Source organism: Pundamilia nyererei, unplaced genomic scaffold (assembly GCF_000239375.1).
Source record: "Pundamilia nyererei isolate P.nyererei 1_Seehausen unplaced genomic scaffold, PunNye1.0 scaffold00022, whole genome shotgun sequence".
NCBI lineage: Eukaryota > Metazoa > Chordata > Actinopteri > Cichliformes > Cichlidae > Pundamilia > Pundamilia nyererei.
The window spans coordinates 456,503-474,190 of NW_005187423.1; the positions used below are offsets into that span (position 1 = coordinate 456,503).

Consider the following 17,688-nt stretch of genomic DNA (forward strand, 5'->3'; position numbering starts at 1 on the left):
TGTGTGTGTGTGTGTGTGTGTGTGTGTGTGTGTGTGTGTGTTTGAGTTTCAATCTTTACATGTATATTTCTGCTGTTATTTATTTATTTTTTTGTTGGAGGTGAACCTGAATTCATCATTTGTTCCACTAGGAACACCTTGATTGTGTTCTAGCTTTCCTTAAGCTGCACCTCAAAAAGCTCAAAGGTTACACTCCCTTTAGTCAATGAATGACTGCCAGGACATCATCGGTACTTTTTTTTTGGTTTGTTTGTTTGTTTATACAACAGAAAAAGAGAATCCAACATTAACCTAGCACCCTCTTTTTTTTCTCGTGGAAACAGATGGAGTCTGTGTCTTTCCCACCGCTGTCCAGGGTTGCCGTTTGTGGTGGCACTCATGGAAATGAGATGACAGGGGTTTACATGGTGAGACATTTGCAGAAAGAGAAGATAGATAAAATTGGATCTGTTTCTGTCTCCACTGTGCTGACAAACCCACGGGCTGTGGAGATTTGCAGGAGATACGTAGAAACCGACCTTAACCGCTGTTTCACAGAAGCCTTGCTAAAGTAAGTTCAAAAACGAAACTGACGCCAAAGCTTTATGTAGGTAATGAAGTTTTAAAGGTTTTGGCTAACTGCGCTACACTGTGAGAGCAAAGTAAAACTTTTCAAATCTGCCATGTGTGAGAGACGTCTTTGTTTTATTTTCCCGATTCTAGTTCCCCTGTAACAGATTCATCACCCTATGAACTGAGGCGAGCTCAGGAGCTGAACGCTCAAATTGGGCCCAAAGGAAGCAAAGAGGCCATGGACCTGATCATAGACATCCACAACACCACTTCCAACATGGGCCTCTGCTTCATCTTTTACTCCATAGACTGGTTCACCCTGCACATTCTCAAGTACCTACAGGTACAAGAGTACTACAAACAGATATTTCGAGTCATGCACTTGGAATTTGCATCTATAATGTTTCTGATAAAGAAAATATGCATAAACTGTGAACTACTAGAGGTCTCATATCTTCAAGTTCAAATAACTTAAATTTTGCTAAAAGTCAGGTTAATCTTCGCAGTGAGGGTATGGTGAGATAGCAGCAGCTGTTTTCAAAAGCAAGAATGCAAATAAAACAAATAAATAATAGAAACAGTGCTTACCTTCTTCAGTAATGGATGATTGAAAACTTGGACCTTTTATTTGTGTTAATCACCAAAGTAATTCAGAAATTCTGATGAATCAGTTCATTCCCATACCACTAGTTAAGGCACTAACTGGCCACTTTATTGGGCACTAGTCACCTGTACTGAGTTGGGCTTTTACTTCCAGAATTGGCTTGATTCTTTGTGGCACAGATTCAACAAAGTGCGGGAAACATTTTTCAAAGATGTAGGTAATGTTCTTAGGTGTTCTGTTGGACTGGGATCTGGTGACTGAAGCCATTTAAATACAAGAAGCCCGTTTGAGATTATTTGAGTTTTGTGACATGATGTGTTATCCAGCTGGAAGTAACTATCAGTAGATGTGTACATTGTGGTCATAAAGGTTTGGACCTGATTAGCAAAATTACTAGGGTTAAATGCTCAGTCGGTAACAAAGCGCCCACAGTGTCCCAAGAAAACCCTTTTATAACTTTCTGAAACTTTGACACAAGGCAAGGTGGATCCATGCCTTTATGTTGTTTGAACCAAAGTCTGACCCTACTATCAATATGTTGCATCAGAAATCAAGACTCATCAGACCAGACAACATTTTTTTAAATCTTCTATTGTGCAATTTTGGTAAACCCATATGAATTGTAGCCGCAGTTTTCCAGTCTTAGCTGATGGCAGCAGAAGACCACACTGCAGAGATGCTGTTCTGCATACCTTGGTTGTAACACATAGTTATTTGGGTAACTGTAGCCATCTTGTCAAATTGAAGAAGTCTTGTTATTCTCTGCTGACCTCTAGCATCAACAAGACATTTCCATCCAGTAAAATGCTGCTCACTGGATATTTTCTCTCGTTCATATATATATTTTCTCTCTGTAAACCTTAGAGATGACTGTATGAGAAATTCTCACTAGATCAGCAGTTTCTGAAATATTCAGATAAGCCTGTCTGGCGCCAACAACCATAATATATTCAAAGTCATTTCCCTATTCTGATGCTCAATTTGAACTTGACATCTCTACGTGCCTAAATGTGTATTGTTGCCATGTGTTATCATGTCATTAATAGCACAGACAATAACAGATACAAATACAATCCTGTCAGTAATCCTCCCAAACACCAAAGTTAACCCCATTAAGCTGTATAATGTGTTGTCTTCAAGCACCAATTTTAACTAAACTGTCTGAGGAATTTTTCTTAGTCTTTGTTTTAATGTTTCTACTGGGTAGTAGTATTTTCCAATCAAAAAAATTAAAAGTATGTCTGTGTTGCTTGTACATCACTCATGCAATTATGTTCTTAACTCAATAAAATCAGGTTATAAAGCTATAATCAAAATCCGGGATAAACATGTAGTTTATTTTAAAGCTCAGCCTATCGTACCTAAGCACAGTGTGCAGTCGACAGTAAACATATTTGATTTTCAGAGTAAAATGGCTTCTGTGGAAGTTAGAGCAATCCAGCTGGACATACCGATCGCTGAGGCTTATTCTTTAGAATCGGTCGGCAAGCATGGCTTTGGTAAGTGTGTCTGTGTGCATCTTTTGCAAAGCTGAGCTTATTAAATATTTAGATGATTGTTCCCCTTGTTCTTTGCAGCAATAGAGGCCGGCCCACAGCCCAATGGTGTGGTCAGAGCAGATATCCATAACATGGTGAAAGAGGCAGTGGATCATATATTCAGTTGGCTTCAGGAATTTAATTCTGGTAAGATGCTACCGCTTTTAAAATGCCCCTTCTTATAAGCTTTGGTTGAAATATTTATTTAAATAATTTTGTAGTCTGCAGTTGTTCAGTTAGCTGCATTTTTTTACAATTGCCATGGCAATATCTTCAGCTGTGGCCAAGCTTTTAATTGCTGCATGCAGGAGAGCTATCACGTATCACACAGAGATTCATATAGTCAGCAGATAACATAGTTGAGCAGGCTACACCAGGTCACAAATCTAAATATGAGAATAAACAAGAATGTTTCCCATTACACAAACAAACAAAATAACGAGGTAAAACATATCGGATGCATATGCTTCCCCACATGTGTAATGTACTGTGTAATTAACCAATTAATTATAGAATACATCCTGTGGCTGGAGCTTCACCTCACCTGATGTTTCAATGGGAGCAGGGCCTAAAGTGGCCTCTGCAATTTGTTATATATAAATATTTGGTTAATGGCACATGTTTTTTGTCATTTTGCTGCTGTATGCTACAACAGTTGGTTCAAACAGTCATCACATGAATAAAGTGCAGACTTTTTACTTTTATTGAAGAAGTTCATCAAAAGCATTGCATTAACTTTTGAGGTATTACAGTCGTTTTTCAACACAGTTCCCTCATTTTCAGAGGGGTAGCTTCACTGGAGAAGCTTTAAGTCATCACAAATCAGTAAATCAGACAGTGGGGTTAACCGTGAACAATTATGCAATGGCAAACAACAACATCAGGTGGACCTACAGTGGCAAAATCAAACCATAGCTCTTTGTGAAATGACTCCATTAACTCTGCAACTTTTATCCTCATCAGGAAACACATTTGAAGGGGGTGAAGTGGAAGCATACACCTTGGAGAAAAGCATAGATTATCCGAGGAATCCAGTGACTGGGGAAATCACTGCTGCCATACACTCCCAGTTACAGGTACAGTACAAGATGGGTGCACGTTTTATAGTCTAAGCTTTCACACTTTTCATTATCTGAGTCTAGGTCACAGTTGCAGCAGTTTTAGAAGCACCTAGGTGCTTCCAAGCTAGCTGAGAGACTTAAAACCTCTCCAGTCTATCCGTCTAGCTTATCCTTATCCTCGGGTCTCCTGCCCATTAGACATGTCCAGTGTCCACAAAATAAATACTGAGTCCTTTGGCAGAATCCCTCACACCCTCAAGTATCCTTGAGAGGTTGTCTAAAGGTTTGGCCTTAAACAAGCCTTCCTAACCTGGTTTCATCTGAACATTTACATTCATGAATTCAAAGACTGTCAAGCAGTAAATGTCGTATTTGCATGTCTTTCTCCAGGATAATGACTTCAAGCTTCTGCAGCGGGGCAATCCGATATTCATGTCATTTTCCGGGGAGACAGTGAAGTATGATGGCGAGGACCTCTACCCTTTCTTTGTCAATGAGTGCGCCTACTATGAGAAGAAGATCGCTTTTCATTTAGCTCGAAAGATAAAGTTGACACTCCCACCCATAAAAGTGACAGGCTGAGAGTGCTAAATTTAAATATACCAATTTTAAATTATAATAAAGTAGGAAATGAGAATTATTCTGATCATTTGAAATATGCAAATGAACAAACGTGATGTCATGACTGACAAATATAAGGTGTCTAAAACATAACTCCATCCTCCAGTGCAGTACAGGAGCTCTGCTAGTCCCTCTGTTAATATGTAAAATGAAGCTTATTCGAGCTTTATCTGAGTGGTGTGTTGCACAGGCTCTAGAGTTGGAGTCCACGCATTTTATGTTTTTTAAAGCTTAACGTGCAGAAATCCTTTTTGAATGAATGACTGAATAAATGAACATGAATGAATTTTAACTATAATCTTCTTAGCATTGTGTATTTGATTTGGGTTTACATAAAATAAATGGATCAGCTCAATTATCAGCAGGAATATGCTCATCGGTCAGAGCAACTACATGCTCCAGTGTGTTTATCAAGTACACTTTACAACATTGGTTTGTCCTAACGTTACACTGTGAGTGATGAAATGATCAATGAAAGATGCAAAAGAAATCTATCATATTTATCTACTGTGCTTAAAAAAAGACTTTGGTGATTTCAGTTGTCTCTGTATACCTTACACACGTTTTTAAATCTTTCAACAGACACTTTATAACTGTGTTAATGAAAATTTGTTATAAATAAAGTTAATTGTATAATACAAGCATGTAGTAAGTGGTTCTTAACACAGTGCACAGCTGCAATTGAGAAGCCTTTGTTTTAAAGTAATGATCAAAAAAGCCCATAAAACAAAGAATTTTACTTTGACCTTGAGCACAGTTCAGATGAAGACCCATTAAGTGGTCACGGTGTACAACTTTGAGTGAAATCTGACTAAAACTCTGGGATGAGAAGTGATTCTTGTCAACTGTGGACGAAACAGATGACCGACACCTCTCAGATCATCAGCAATATCTTAAATATTTCTACAATCAGTTCCAAATGTGCAAACACTTTTTTAACTACTTACACTAAAATCTGACACTGCAGGATTAGCTGTAGGTCCTGTTCTTTGGAGCAAGCTGCCTGCTGACCTGAGATCAATTGGATCTTGAAAAACCCTTCTTTTTCACACTCTATAGGAGTGCATTTTTCTTTTTCAGATTTTCTTTTGTTGTTTTCACAAAATATATCAAATTGCCATTGTTCTTCCTGAAGATGTGTAAGACAAGACAAGACATTATAAGCTTGTAAGTAAGAACTCATCATCTTTACTCGTCTCCTTTAACCTCCTAAGACCCAAACTCTTTCATGGCATGCATTTTTAATTTCTGTTTGCTGATTGGGATCTGATGAATGTAAAAACAGAATTACCTGATCTTTTTTTTTCTTTTACCTGATTTTTGTTTCTGAGAAATATTAGATCCACATAAGAGGTCATTCATTTTAAATTTCGATAGAACAGTGGCAGTATGTCCTCGTAAGTGGATATCAGGCCCTTGTAGAGCAAAATTTTGTATTTTGGTCTAGACAACCCAAAATGTGATGACCACATATGTGAACGCCAGGTCCTAGGAGGTTAAAAGGGATTACATGAAACAAAGATAAAAGTCAGCAAATGCCAAATTTATTAAGACATAATCAGTACAGTGTGCTTCTGGATACATAAAAACATTTACAAAAAGCCAGAGTGTATACACGTCAGACATGTAACAAATCATTCTGACACAAAACATTACAGTTTGTTTTGTTCAGTGCTGACATATTACTCATTTTGGACTTTTGTACACACAAAAATGTGTAAGTGGTCACAGATTCAAGAGGATTTGAACTTTTTGGAAAATTTGATTGTTATTTTAAAAAGTCACACTGAAACGCTGACATACTGTATCAACAGTAAACATCTGAAAGCTTACCAAAGCAGTCAGACAAGTAACTGTTTGAAAGGATGGGAGAACCGACTTAAACTCCAGCCTGCAAACATTTAGGTGGTGTTGAGCAGCAAACCCTGTGTAAAATGGCAGTATAGCAGATCATTTGGGGCTTAAGGTCACAGGTTTGTGTGGCATCACTTTAGCTTTTTTGTTTGTCTTTTTAAATATTCAAACTAACTAAATTAATACATCTACAAACACAGGCGACAGATGAGTGGTCACATTTGTGATGACACTTAGAAAATACCACAGGCTGAAATGAACAATCACCACAGACGATGATAAAAAGGCATGCACAGGCTGGATATTTTAAATTATGCAAAAACAGAACTGCAGAAAAAAAAAAAAGTAAAACAAATAAAATAAAATAAACTCTTGTTTAATATTTTTTCATGCACAGAGACAGCTACCATGTCCTGGATAACTCCAGGTGTGAAGTTAAGGGCAATGTGGTGAGCAGCTTCAGAAGAAAATGGCAACCAAAAAGAAGGCAATAAAATAATGCACAAAAAAAACATGGTTTACACCAGAAATAGTAAGTGATCTGCAACCCTTAAAGATTAAAACCATTAAGAACATGCTTTGGGTAAAACACAGGTTAGAAATGCAAGAAAAAGCACTGGTTAAATAACTCAAATGGTATTAAACCAACACTCCTTTCTACAGGTCTGAGATACTGTAAAAATTTCTTTCCTTTTTTTAAGTATGAAAATTCTGTTACAGATGAAGTGAAAAGCACCCTTTATCCTAGTTACATCCTCTCCTAACAGGAAACCATTTTCTGAGGATGTAATGAAACCCGTAAGCTGTCTTAAACTGTATGATTGTCAGTCTCTCTTTTACGCTACCCTGTAAGCGGTCATGCGAGTGTAATTTTTGCGGTGACTTTTGGCCGCCCACAGGAACAGAGCAGCTGCCATCATCTGCAGAGGGAAGGATATGAGGGCAAGGTAAAGAGACCAGCCCAAAGTGCCCTCCACCCCATCAGGCAGAGGGAAATTCTGGTGGACCAAATCCACCCCGGCCAGGAAACAGCAGACGGTGCCCAGAGAACACAGACCTGAGGAGTCAAAAGCAGTGATGAAGGAACGGGATGAGATCATGTAAACGTTTATGTTTGTGGTCATTTGGATCTTTAAAAAAAAAAAAAGAAAAAAGGACTAAGCTTCTAATGCAAAGCAGAAACAAATCTAGCAGATGAACTCCACCTTCGTTGTACTCTGGCTAAGACCAAAGTAAATGAATGAAAGCAGAGGGAAGTTTTTTGTTGAACAAATGTTCTGTGCAGTGGTTTTCAAAGTGGGTTCTGGGGACCCTCAAAGGTCGTCAGTCTCAAAGCCTCAGGAATAAGCACCGCTGGTTTTGGATGATTTGCATATATTTTGACTTCTGTTGTGAATCTTTGTAAAGACTGCGATGTAACCTGGCTGACATTGGTGCTGACATTTATCTCGGGGCAAGTGCATTATTTGTTAATTGCCGTGTGGTCGTGTCCGAGAGTTTTACACGCACTGCCAGCCAAGATCAAAACAAACAGAATTCTGAGACTTTTTCCCCCACTCTTTATTATGGTCAGTTTTTTATGGGGCAAACATATTTGTCCCTCAACTTTTTCCACTTCTCCCCTCATGTCAATTCCAATAGTTTCAACAAACTCCCTCCAGGAACTTGGTGACAATCATACCGATGCTATGATTGTTTTCTCTCACTGATAAATTAAGTAAATAAGTAGCTGGAAATTCACAGGAGGAATCGATGGCACTAAACAGGACAATCACAGTGGTTGCAGGCTGTGTGAACCAGGCGTGTAGTTACATTTCTAGGAAGGTGCACATCAGGTTAAGCTGTACGTTATGGTGTAGGATTTTATAGAGTTCTGGGTATCTATAGCCCTAGTAAGCCATGCACAGCTGAAGCAAAAAGTCACTACAGAGGGGTGTACTACCAAGTATGTTCATAGATTACTTTGTGTAAGCTAGCTTCATAAAAGTTAAAGGTCCACTCAGAGATAATAGGTATCACACTGGTGGGCATTGACCATCTTTGTTCAACCGGGCTTTGTGCTTCAGGTTCTCACATAAAAAAGGTCATTTGACGCATCATTGGACACCTCTTCAAAATGGATCGGCTGAATCAATCGGAGATGTTATCAGAGAAACGGGTAACAGGGACGTAAATGTAACAATATGGTGGGGAAAAGAGGATATTAACACTTGCTGCTCTGTGTTTATTTCTACCTTATAGCTCCAACTCTAAAACTTTAAACTGGATGCAGTGAAACATTAAAGGTTCTCACTATGGTCAGTTAAAACACTGTCTCAAAGTCATGTGGAGTCATGTGTATAAAGGGCATTTGGAAATCACCTTTTAATCACTTTTTGTTGCCTGATCAAAGAGACACTAATTGTATTGAATGCACCTGTAACTTGTAAGTTCAAAACTGCATGCCAGTAGCTGCAAGTCCAGCTGTGTAAATGACATTCAGCAGCAGATAAGGACCAACCATTCACTCTGCTTGACCTAGAACTGATTGTGCCACTCGTTTTTGTCAACATTACTCATGCAGTAAAAATAGTAAGAAATTAAACTGTCAGTTCAGAAAAATGCAAGATATTATAGTTTTTATGCTCATAAATGTGTGTGTTTCTTTCACCTGCAAGAAGATGGAGCACTCCCACACAGAAGGTCGGGGTAAAGCTGCGGCACAAGCAGGCACAGACCCCAACAAGGACACTGAGGAACACCAGCGCCAGAGACACCAAGGGCAGCAGAAACTGGCACCTCCACAAGTCTGCACAACAATCATTGCAGGTTAAACTCTGTCAATAATTTCTAATGTTTAACAAATGATGTGCGAGTAAAGACAGTGAAGGGAGCAGATGTGACCAAGATGGGTTAAAAAAAAATGTAAGAATGGTTTAGTAAAATGAAAAAACAAAAACAAAACAAAACATATTTTATGAACTACAGGTCTCCCTGGATAGATTGAGGGAGAGTAAGGATACACTCACATGTTCTTAGCAGGTCTTCTTCTTCCTCATTTCCAGGTTTATACTTTGTACCTAACTGATCAGAAAGACTAAAGCTTGAACAGCGGGTTTCCATCTTCCGATCTAAAGCCAAAAAAGTCAGAGAACACAAATCCAACTAAGTCTTCTCATTAATTAACAACGTAAAGCATTTAACATGGGACTGGGCATTATAACAATCAAATGCACTGGTTAAACCAATGCTGAGTGCAGAACAGTCAGTGACGTAAATCAATGTGCAGAATTAATCTAAATAAAATTCCTTAAAGTTAAAAATGGAGTTTAACAGACAAATCTTGTTCCAGATTTTCTTCTTAAATTTAGAAGGCAGCACTATCATCAAAGTATTGGTCAGTGAGGACGCTGAACAGGTGTGCCACTGTGAGTAATACCTGGAGATTTGAACCAGTATGAGGGGCTGGCTACCAGGATACACCTCCACCATAGTGCCCGAGTGCCGTTGGGGTATACGGGTTCGCTGTGCGTTGTATTATTAACTTCTGGGGTATTGTACTCATACCAGTGCTGAGTCCCCACAGCCACGGAGAGGTACACCGTGGCCAGCAGGCTCAGCACGGAGCCGATAACCAGAGCTGTGGCGTACCGGTTATCCACCATGGTAGAGAAGAAGACAGCTCCTTAGGAGAACAAACACAGTCTGCAGTGTCAAATGAGGTTTGGCTTCCTGAGATGGAAGGCTAACAATTAGTTGTCGGCTTGTTGCTTTGGCTCCACGGCATGTGGTCAGTAGGCACTGGAAGTGTCACAGTATCCGAGCATTGTGCTTTCTTCAGTTAAGCTGCATGTTTGCTGCAGTTTCGATTAGGTCCACAGAAGCGTTCACAGCCTGCCGAGGAATCCAACATAAAAAATACATAAGCAACAAGTACGCAATACGAGGTGGTTAGCGTCGTTTGTAGCTTAATTAGCCAGTAATTAGTGATGATAACTGCTTTGTACCCATAATTAATGTTATTAACGTTAACTCTGCTTCACATTGCTAACAATAACAAAGTGTTATTGTCAGGAAGTTAGCATCCTACTTGCCAGCTAACGCTAAACATAGCTTCTTGCAGCAGAGTGCGACATTATCGAGTTATTTAACAGACACCTGAACGTTACAGATTTCACTCGAGCTCTTTTTTTTTTTTTTTTACCTCATTATTGGCCAAAACCTTCCAGTTATAGCCTTATCTTATCTTCTCTGCTCTATCAATTTGTAGCTGACCACCGCCTTCTTCTTCGCCTGTTTTTTCTTCTTCGTTTGATGGAATGAGTTTGTGCATTATGGCCACCTTCTGCTTCGGAGGAGAGGTGTCGCGAAATCTGATGATAATCCCAGGTAAAAGAGTTCCCCATGGGATGGACGTAGAGACCTAAAATTCATTCCAGATACACAATATAACCATCCCTCCCAAACAGTGGTCACAAATCAGTCCAAATGTGTGGTAGTGGGCACATCTGCTATATTGAGATAATCCGTCTCCACAGGCGTTTCAGAGAATATGGCAGCACATCCAACCGGCCTCATTGGAGAGGTGTGCGCTTCACGGATGAATCATGGTTCACATTGTTCAGGGCAGATGGCAGCTGAGAATGTCCCAGTTCTTGCATGGCCAGCATACTCACCGGACATGTCACCCATTGAGCATGTTCGGGATGTGCTTGACCGGCGTATACGACAGCGTGTACCAGTTCCCACGAATATCCAACAACCTCGCACAGCCATTGAAGTGGAGTGGACCAACATTCCACAATTGACAATCTGATAGACTCCATGCGACGATGTGTTGCACTGCATGAGGCAAATGATGGTCACACCAGATACTGACCGGTTCTGGGTCCCCAAACCCCCAATAGCGCAAAAAACTGCACATTCCAGGGTGGCCTTTTGTTGTGGGCAGTCTGAGGTACACCTGTGCACTACTCATGATGTCAGATCAGCATCCTGATGTGGCACACCTGTGAGGTGGGATGGATTATCTCAATATAGCAGATGTGCCCACTACCACACATTTGGACTGATTTGTGACCGACCACTGTTTGGGAGGGATGGTTATATTGTGTATCTGGAATGAATTTTAGGTCTACGTCCGTCCCATGGGGAATGGGAGCAGTAACAAAGGTGTTGCGTTTATATTTTTGTTGAGTGTAGAAACCATAACCAAGCGAAGTGCCTACAAACTATAACAATTATAAATATTACATAATACATTTGAAACTACACTTATTTATAAATGTAATCTTTTAATTGTCGTGGTTATGGTAGATATTGCATCACATATAGGAGACCAGACACTATTCAATTTATGCTTAGTTCAATTAAATGTGATTTGTATGGCACCAAGTCACAAGAACAGTCATCTCAAGGTGCTCCCAACCAACACTGCCTTGACACAAACTGTTTAGGTTCAGGAATAGTCACAGATATGTATGCAGTTGGTAAAACCTCAATTTTACTCCTAAAAAACTTTAACACACACACAAAACCTTTTCTAGTCTTAGTTAGCATGCTTCAACATGCTGAACAGAAAATAGTGTGTTTGTGTGTTATTTAACCCAACATGTAACTGGTGCTGGCAGACCCTTTGTACATATGAATAGTAAATCACTTTTTCCTCCATCATCTGACCTGCTGCCAGACCAAACCACTGGCTCAGTCTTAGCTGTTCCTAATCCCATAGTCCTGACATGAGCCAGCCCCACTGATACCTAAAGTAGGGGAGTTGTCTTTTGTAATAATAATACATTGTCATTATAAGCCACATAAAAAGAGCAGTGTAAGTGCAACTGCATATATTTTGCACACTGTGACTGTTGCAGGTGGTGAGATCTTTCAGTAAGCTAAATCAGTTTAAAAGCTATTTGAGCTTCACTAGGTCTCAAATCAGAAACATATTTTATTTTGCTAGACTTTGTTAGAAAATTAATATCCAAATGATTATTTAAGTTATATTTGCCAATACTTTATATAAAAATACAAGTTTTTCTTTTCTTTTACACCATTTAATAGATGAGAATTTAAATTTACTTACCAAAAAGTATACACATATGTACCAGTCAGTGTAAAAAGAAAATCTAATAACACTACAAATGGATAACACATATCTCATCAATCTTCTAAACATCTTCTCATCTTCTTTCTAAACAGAAAATTGATCCATGTTTGCAGTATTAAAGTGGCGGGGTCGAAAGTGATATATTTTTCATGGGACTCCAGATCCCTGGTGGCAAAAGAGGTAAAATCAGTCGAAAAGTCCAAGGTGCTTGTCTCAAGGAGGGCTATCATTTAAAACAGGCTACATCAAAACACATGCGTGCAGCCTGGGACAAGCAGCCTGATAACAAGCAAGAGCCTCATGGGAGATATTTTTCCTGCTTTACCAAACTGCTTTAAGTTACCTGGTTGAAGATTAAGTTTGCACTCTAACATGTAGTGGTGGTGTCTTTATGAACTTCTAACAGGAATGACGCATAATGCCTTCTCCTAAAGATTAAACGTGACCCTTCACATCAAGCTGCACAGAGACCCAATAAAAGGCATCATTTTTTATCGGGTTATATCTAACACATTATATTTTTACATGAATGCTTTCTGAGAGTTTTAAATGTTTTCTTAAAACACCAAAAAGTCTGAATATTTGCAACAAATTGTACAAAGTTTATATCCTAGTTGTTTTGTTTAGTAACTTGAAACTAGTGAGCTTATTTGTGTAAACAAAAAAACGATGTGATCCTGTGAGAGGTTTGAACTAAAAATTATTTCAACTAACCAGTGAGAGCAGATTCTTTAATACTCAGTATATGTGGAACTTTACCAATGGTATTTATTTTACTGATATTTGGGCACAATTACATGCAAAAACAAATAAACCACCTTTAGCAGTAATAACTTGAAGTAATTATTTTCTGTATGATGTTATCTGTCTGTCACATCATTGTGTTGATCTGTGGAACCCAGTACTTAAAATCTGGACTGGCTCTCTGTTTAAAAAGTCTAGTCTCTGATCCCATCGATACTACCCAGAAGGCAGTGCAGAGCTAGGATGGAGCCAAAGGGTGAAAGTATTCACCCAGTTCTGCCTATCTATCCTGCCTACTCTGATAAAGTATCTGGCAATAGGTAGCCTTGCAGGTCCGGTATCCTACTTTACTTATCTTTACTTTAAAAAAAAAAAAAAGAATGTCCACAATTTAGACTTTTTGAATCCTGGATATTTTATTAGAGCAATTTAACAGGAGAAAAGCTTGCTTTTCATACTCATTTACCCATTTGCATCTCCCCTCTTTCACTTTTATCTTTAGACATCCAATCACCATTGTTGACATACAATCACATGACTTCATAATACAACAGAACCAGGAAACAATATTTGATTATATTTCACAGATACCACATTCTGCCATATAAACTATGCAAAACAATTACACAAATAAGCAAAGCAGTATTGTAGAAAACAATAACTGTTTTTACTAAACAGATAAGGATAAGGCTGCAAACACTAATACAAGCCACAAGATGGAGACAACAGCTTGAGGAGACCTGAAGACATGGAAGCAAAGCAGAGAGACAGATTATTACTACTACTAATAATAATAATTAACTTTTTTTGTGTGAAGTATTTTTATTATATTTTTATTATATCGAGTTGGCACATGTGACATGTTTGTATCTCCTTTAAATATTTAAATACTAGTTGAACTAACAGTTCCAAGCTTAATATTTGAAGAATGAATATACAAAAAAACTCACTTTAATTGAGAGAATATGAATCTTACCGTGAAAACATGTAACAGTTGTGTGAGCTGTTCAGTCCCGACTGTTTCAAAACAATCTCAAGGTATTCATCATCATCCGATGTAGTTTTTGTCTCTACTCGTTGCACAGTGAAAACTTCTGCTGGAGATAAGAGTATTTCATCCTGTTCTTGACCGCACACATAGTCTTTCAGGTTGACAAAGAAACAAGAAGTGAGATGTAAAATAATATTCTCACTGACATCTTCAAGTCTCTTTAGCTCTTCATAGTCTGAATAAGCTAAAGTGAAACTTGGAAGTCTCACTGTGGAGCCTTTCTGTGGTTTGTTTTGACCATCTTGAAAAACATAAAAGTTCTTGCACTCCTTTGGCTTCAGCAGCCTCATGGAGTCCATCAGCAGGAAATGAAGAGACTTGAAGTGGAAGCGGTTTTCATAGATGCTAACATTTCCACCCATTGTCTCTATTGCTTTGTTCAGTGTTAGTATGAAAGGCCAGTCTCCTTTAAGATAGACTGAAAGTGCAGCAGTATGCTCTTTTCTTCCTCCAGGAATCTGTTTTGAACACTCGATACTTTTATTCCACGCTTTCTGAAATCCGTCATTGCTGCTTAGTTCTTGTTTTAACACGTCTGACTCGATGAACTTCTTCATGGCCTCATCACGACATCCTTTGTACTGGTCATCCACAACATCTGTGGTCTCTTGGACATCCAGTAATCTTGTATCCTTTGCGGCCACCTTTAATTGATATATCACATTTAAAAACCCATTTTTAAATTTATAATTTTTCTTACTTTCTAATATTTGTTTGAATCATGATTCTTACTTTGCTGCAGGCAGCTGTCAAAATTATTGCAGCAAGCACTTTTCTTCTGTTCTCCATTTTTTGGCCTCTTTGTTTTCTACAGAGTGCAAGAAAGCCCTGAAACATCAAATATGGATAGAGAAAGTTCGGTAACACTTTACATCGTCCAGAAACTTGGAAGTGACAAAATCTAAACGACTGAAAAGACTAAAAACTTACCTGAAGCAGGGAGAACAGCAAGGGGCCCATCAAACTGCAGGAAAGCGAAAGCGAGGGTTTGAGGAACTGGAACAAGTTATCATACAGCGCAGCCCTTTAGTCTTTCCTGTGTAAGAAAGTAACTTTTTCTGCTTTAGTGAGGAACATTACTGTGTTCCTGTAAGCTGGTTCAGGTTTAGCCCCTTTAAGCTCGACCATAAATTACCTTTATATCTCTGATCTAGCATGGCTTCAGTATAGCTCATGGGGGCAAATACCTCAGTACCTCTTCAATGCAGACTTTATAAAAAATGAACTGGAGCCTCACAGATGAATATAAATAACATTTAGCCTTTACAGCGAATGTTTGTGTGTGCGCAATCAGCTTTTATTTCATTGATGTGTAGCTTAATGATGAGTCTTACATTTAGACAGTAATTATCGCCCTGCTGCTGAACCAGCGATGTAATATGTTTTCAAATGTAACATAAGAAAAAAAACTTACTGATGTCTGAAATGTCTGTGTGATAAGATTAAATTCATTGCAAAGCATTTTACATTTTATATGCTCTTTATTTGTCAGAGAAATGGAAAGATACATCAAGGTGTGGTTTCTTTAGAAGCAGGAAGATAATCACTAACTCAGGAAACACACTGACGGCATGTTTATCGTAAAAATCCGCTCCCTGAAAAATCGTCACTGAGGAAAATGTAAAAAGTGAAGAAGTTCACTAATGTTGAGAGAAAGTTCAATAAAGAAATTGATGTTGAATTTAGTTTTATGGATAGAAAATTTCAGTTTTTTTATCACAGTCACAGTTCATTGATAGGCGGTATTGGCTGTGCTCAGGAGCCTGAAAATTGAACCCAGTGTATTTTATGCCAATTTTCTGCATCCCTTTATAAATTTTTAATAAACGTTCTGATTTTCTATGTGCCACTCTGCCTTGTTCTTGGTCTTCTCGTGCCAGCCCATTGACAAAATCCTGGAAACACTCCGGCTGTGGGAGTTAAAGGTGCCACCATAAACTCCAGAATACCCAGTCTGAATCCAGCTGGGAAAAGCTGCAAGTTATTCCCATCTCTCGTTTCTTATCATCCTTTTAAAGGCACACAATGCTTAACAAGAATCATTGAAATTATAACGCATATTATCCATGAATTCAGCCAATAATTTTATTATGACAGAAAAAGAAAACAATATTTGATTATATTTTGGTAGCCTAATGCAACACCTTATTTGGCAGATAGCACAATCTGCCAGACAAAGTACCAAACAACTGGAAGAATAAACCAAGCAGCATTGTAGATGATAAAATTCTGAATGATAACTGTTTTTGCTAAACAGTTAAAGAAAACAAAGATAAGGCCGCAAGCACTGACGCAAGCCACAGGGTGGAGACAACAGCTGGAGGAGACCTGAAGACATGGAAACAAAGTAGAGAAAAAGATTATTGTAACAGCCATCCATCCATTTTCTGCCACTTGTCCGGCCTGTAGATATGGAAATAAAACTGTAATAATAATAATTTACCTATCTCTCTCTGTGACAGTTATGAAAGGTTCCAGTTCTCCTGAGACCCTGAATTATAAGCAGAATATAATACTTTAAGCGATGTGCTGATGTGTGCATTCTTTTACTAATGCTGTCAGCATTATCAGGCCAAACTATTCAAACCACATCCAAAACCCTACCAGGGTTTCATAATCCTGTTTGGGTTTTTTCACTTTTTATGTCACCTCATGCTTTCCAGCTGGGAAATCTTTAAGTTTATCAAAACCTCGAGTATAATCCAGTCATTTCTTTGTATTTACAGCATTTGTTACATCCTGTAACGGAGCAACAGGCTGTTTTATACAACACCAATTATTTTCCCCGCTTGTTAGAAGTGTTCAGCTACATTAAAAAAAAAAAAAAAATTAAATACCTATTGAGACAAATAGGTATATTTTACAATTTTCTTGTGTGTCTTGTGAAGTATTTTTCTTATATGTACTTTGGACAAGTTAAATGTTTGTATCTCCTTTGTGTGTTTAACACCACAATGAAAATTATTTAAGCGCTTCAAAGTTTAATGTTTGGGAAATATTTCACTTTAATTGAGATAATATGTGTCTTACCTCGGAAAGATAAAACAGTTGTGTGAGCTTTTCAGTCCTGAATGTTTCAAAACAATCTCAACATATTCTTCACCATCCTCCACAGTTTTGCTATTTACGCCATCCACAGTGAAAACCTCTGCTGGAGATAAGAGAAATGTATCCCCTGCTTTAGTGCAAGTGTGTTCTTCCAGACTGACAAAGAAACAAGATTTGATATTTAAAATGATGTCCTCAAACAGATCATAATAATTGTTTGGCTCTTCATAGTTTGAATGAGCTAAGGTGAAACTTGGAAATCTCACTGTGGAGCCTTTCTGTGGTTGGTTTTGACCACTTAGCAGAACATAAAAGTTCTTGCACTCCTTTGGCTTCAGCAGCCTCATGGAGTCCATCAGCAGGAAATGAAGAGACTTGAAGTGGAAGTGGTTTTCATAGATGCTAACATTTCCACCCATTGTCTCTATTGCTTTGTTCAGTGTGTTTATGAAAGGCCGATCTCCTTTAAGATAGACTGAAAGTGCAGCACTATGCTCTTTTCTTCCTCCAGGAATCTGTTTTGAACACTC

The 17,688-nt window shown here is 38.4% G+C and overlaps 4 protein-coding genes across 7 annotated transcripts in view; 1 reads left to right on the forward strand and 3 right to left on the reverse strand.

Annotated features, from left to right (window-relative positions):
* LOC102208477 (N-acyl-aromatic-L-amino acid amidohydrolase (carboxylate-forming) B-like) overlaps positions 1-5,017 on the forward strand; it is a 7,206-nt gene extending 2,189 nt beyond the window's left edge. For all 4 annotated transcript variants that reach the window (XM_005726806.1, XM_005726805.1, XM_005726807.1 and 1 more), the window contains 6 exons: positions 324-550; positions 703-895; positions 2,562-2,655; positions 2,734-2,841; positions 3,658-3,770; positions 4,146-5,017. In XM_005726806.1, coding sequence (XP_005726863.1) covers positions 324-550; positions 703-895; positions 2,562-2,655; positions 2,734-2,841; positions 3,658-3,770; positions 4,146-4,337 — 927 coding nt within the window. In that variant the 3' untranslated portion in view covers positions 4,338-5,017. The remainder of the gene's footprint in view (positions 1-323; positions 551-702; positions 896-2,561; positions 2,656-2,733; positions 2,842-3,657; positions 3,771-4,145) is intronic.
* Positions 5,018-5,898: 881 nt separating this feature from the next.
* Positions 5,899-10,517, reverse strand: cldnd1b (claudin domain containing 1b). The gene is made up of 5 exons (XM_005726809.2): positions 10,414-10,517; positions 9,649-10,103; positions 9,239-9,340; positions 8,881-9,018; positions 5,899-7,287 (listed from the first exon to the last, which is right to left on the reverse strand). The coding sequence occupies exons 2-5, from the start codon at positions 9,872-9,874 to the stop codon at positions 7,067-7,069; spliced, it is 687 nt and encodes a 228-aa protein (XP_005726866.1). The 5' UTR covers positions 9,875-10,103; positions 10,414-10,517; the 3' UTR covers positions 5,899-7,066.
* A 2,945-nt stretch (positions 10,518-13,462) lies between these two features.
* On the reverse strand, positions 13,463-15,132 carry LOC102209617 (ecto-ADP-ribosyltransferase 4-like). The gene is made up of 4 exons (XM_013909264.1): positions 15,041-15,132; positions 14,843-14,938; positions 14,036-14,754; positions 13,463-13,799 (listed from the first exon to the last, which is right to left on the reverse strand). The coding sequence occupies exons 1-4, from the start codon at positions 15,068-15,070 to the stop codon at positions 13,730-13,732; spliced, it is 915 nt and encodes a 304-aa protein (XP_013764718.1). The 5' UTR covers positions 15,071-15,132; the 3' UTR covers positions 13,463-13,729.
* A 500-nt stretch (positions 15,133-15,632) lies between these two features.
* LOC102209895 (NAD(P)(+)--arginine ADP-ribosyltransferase 2-like) lies at positions 15,633-17,676 on the reverse strand. The gene is made up of 3 exons (XM_005726811.1): positions 17,141-17,676; positions 16,554-16,601; positions 15,633-16,438 (listed from the first exon to the last, which is right to left on the reverse strand). The coding sequence occupies exons 1-3, from the start codon at positions 17,575-17,577 to the stop codon at positions 16,360-16,362; spliced, it is 564 nt and encodes a 187-aa protein (XP_005726868.1). The 5' UTR covers positions 17,578-17,676; the 3' UTR covers positions 15,633-16,359.
* Positions 17,677-17,688: the final 12 nt, after the last annotated feature.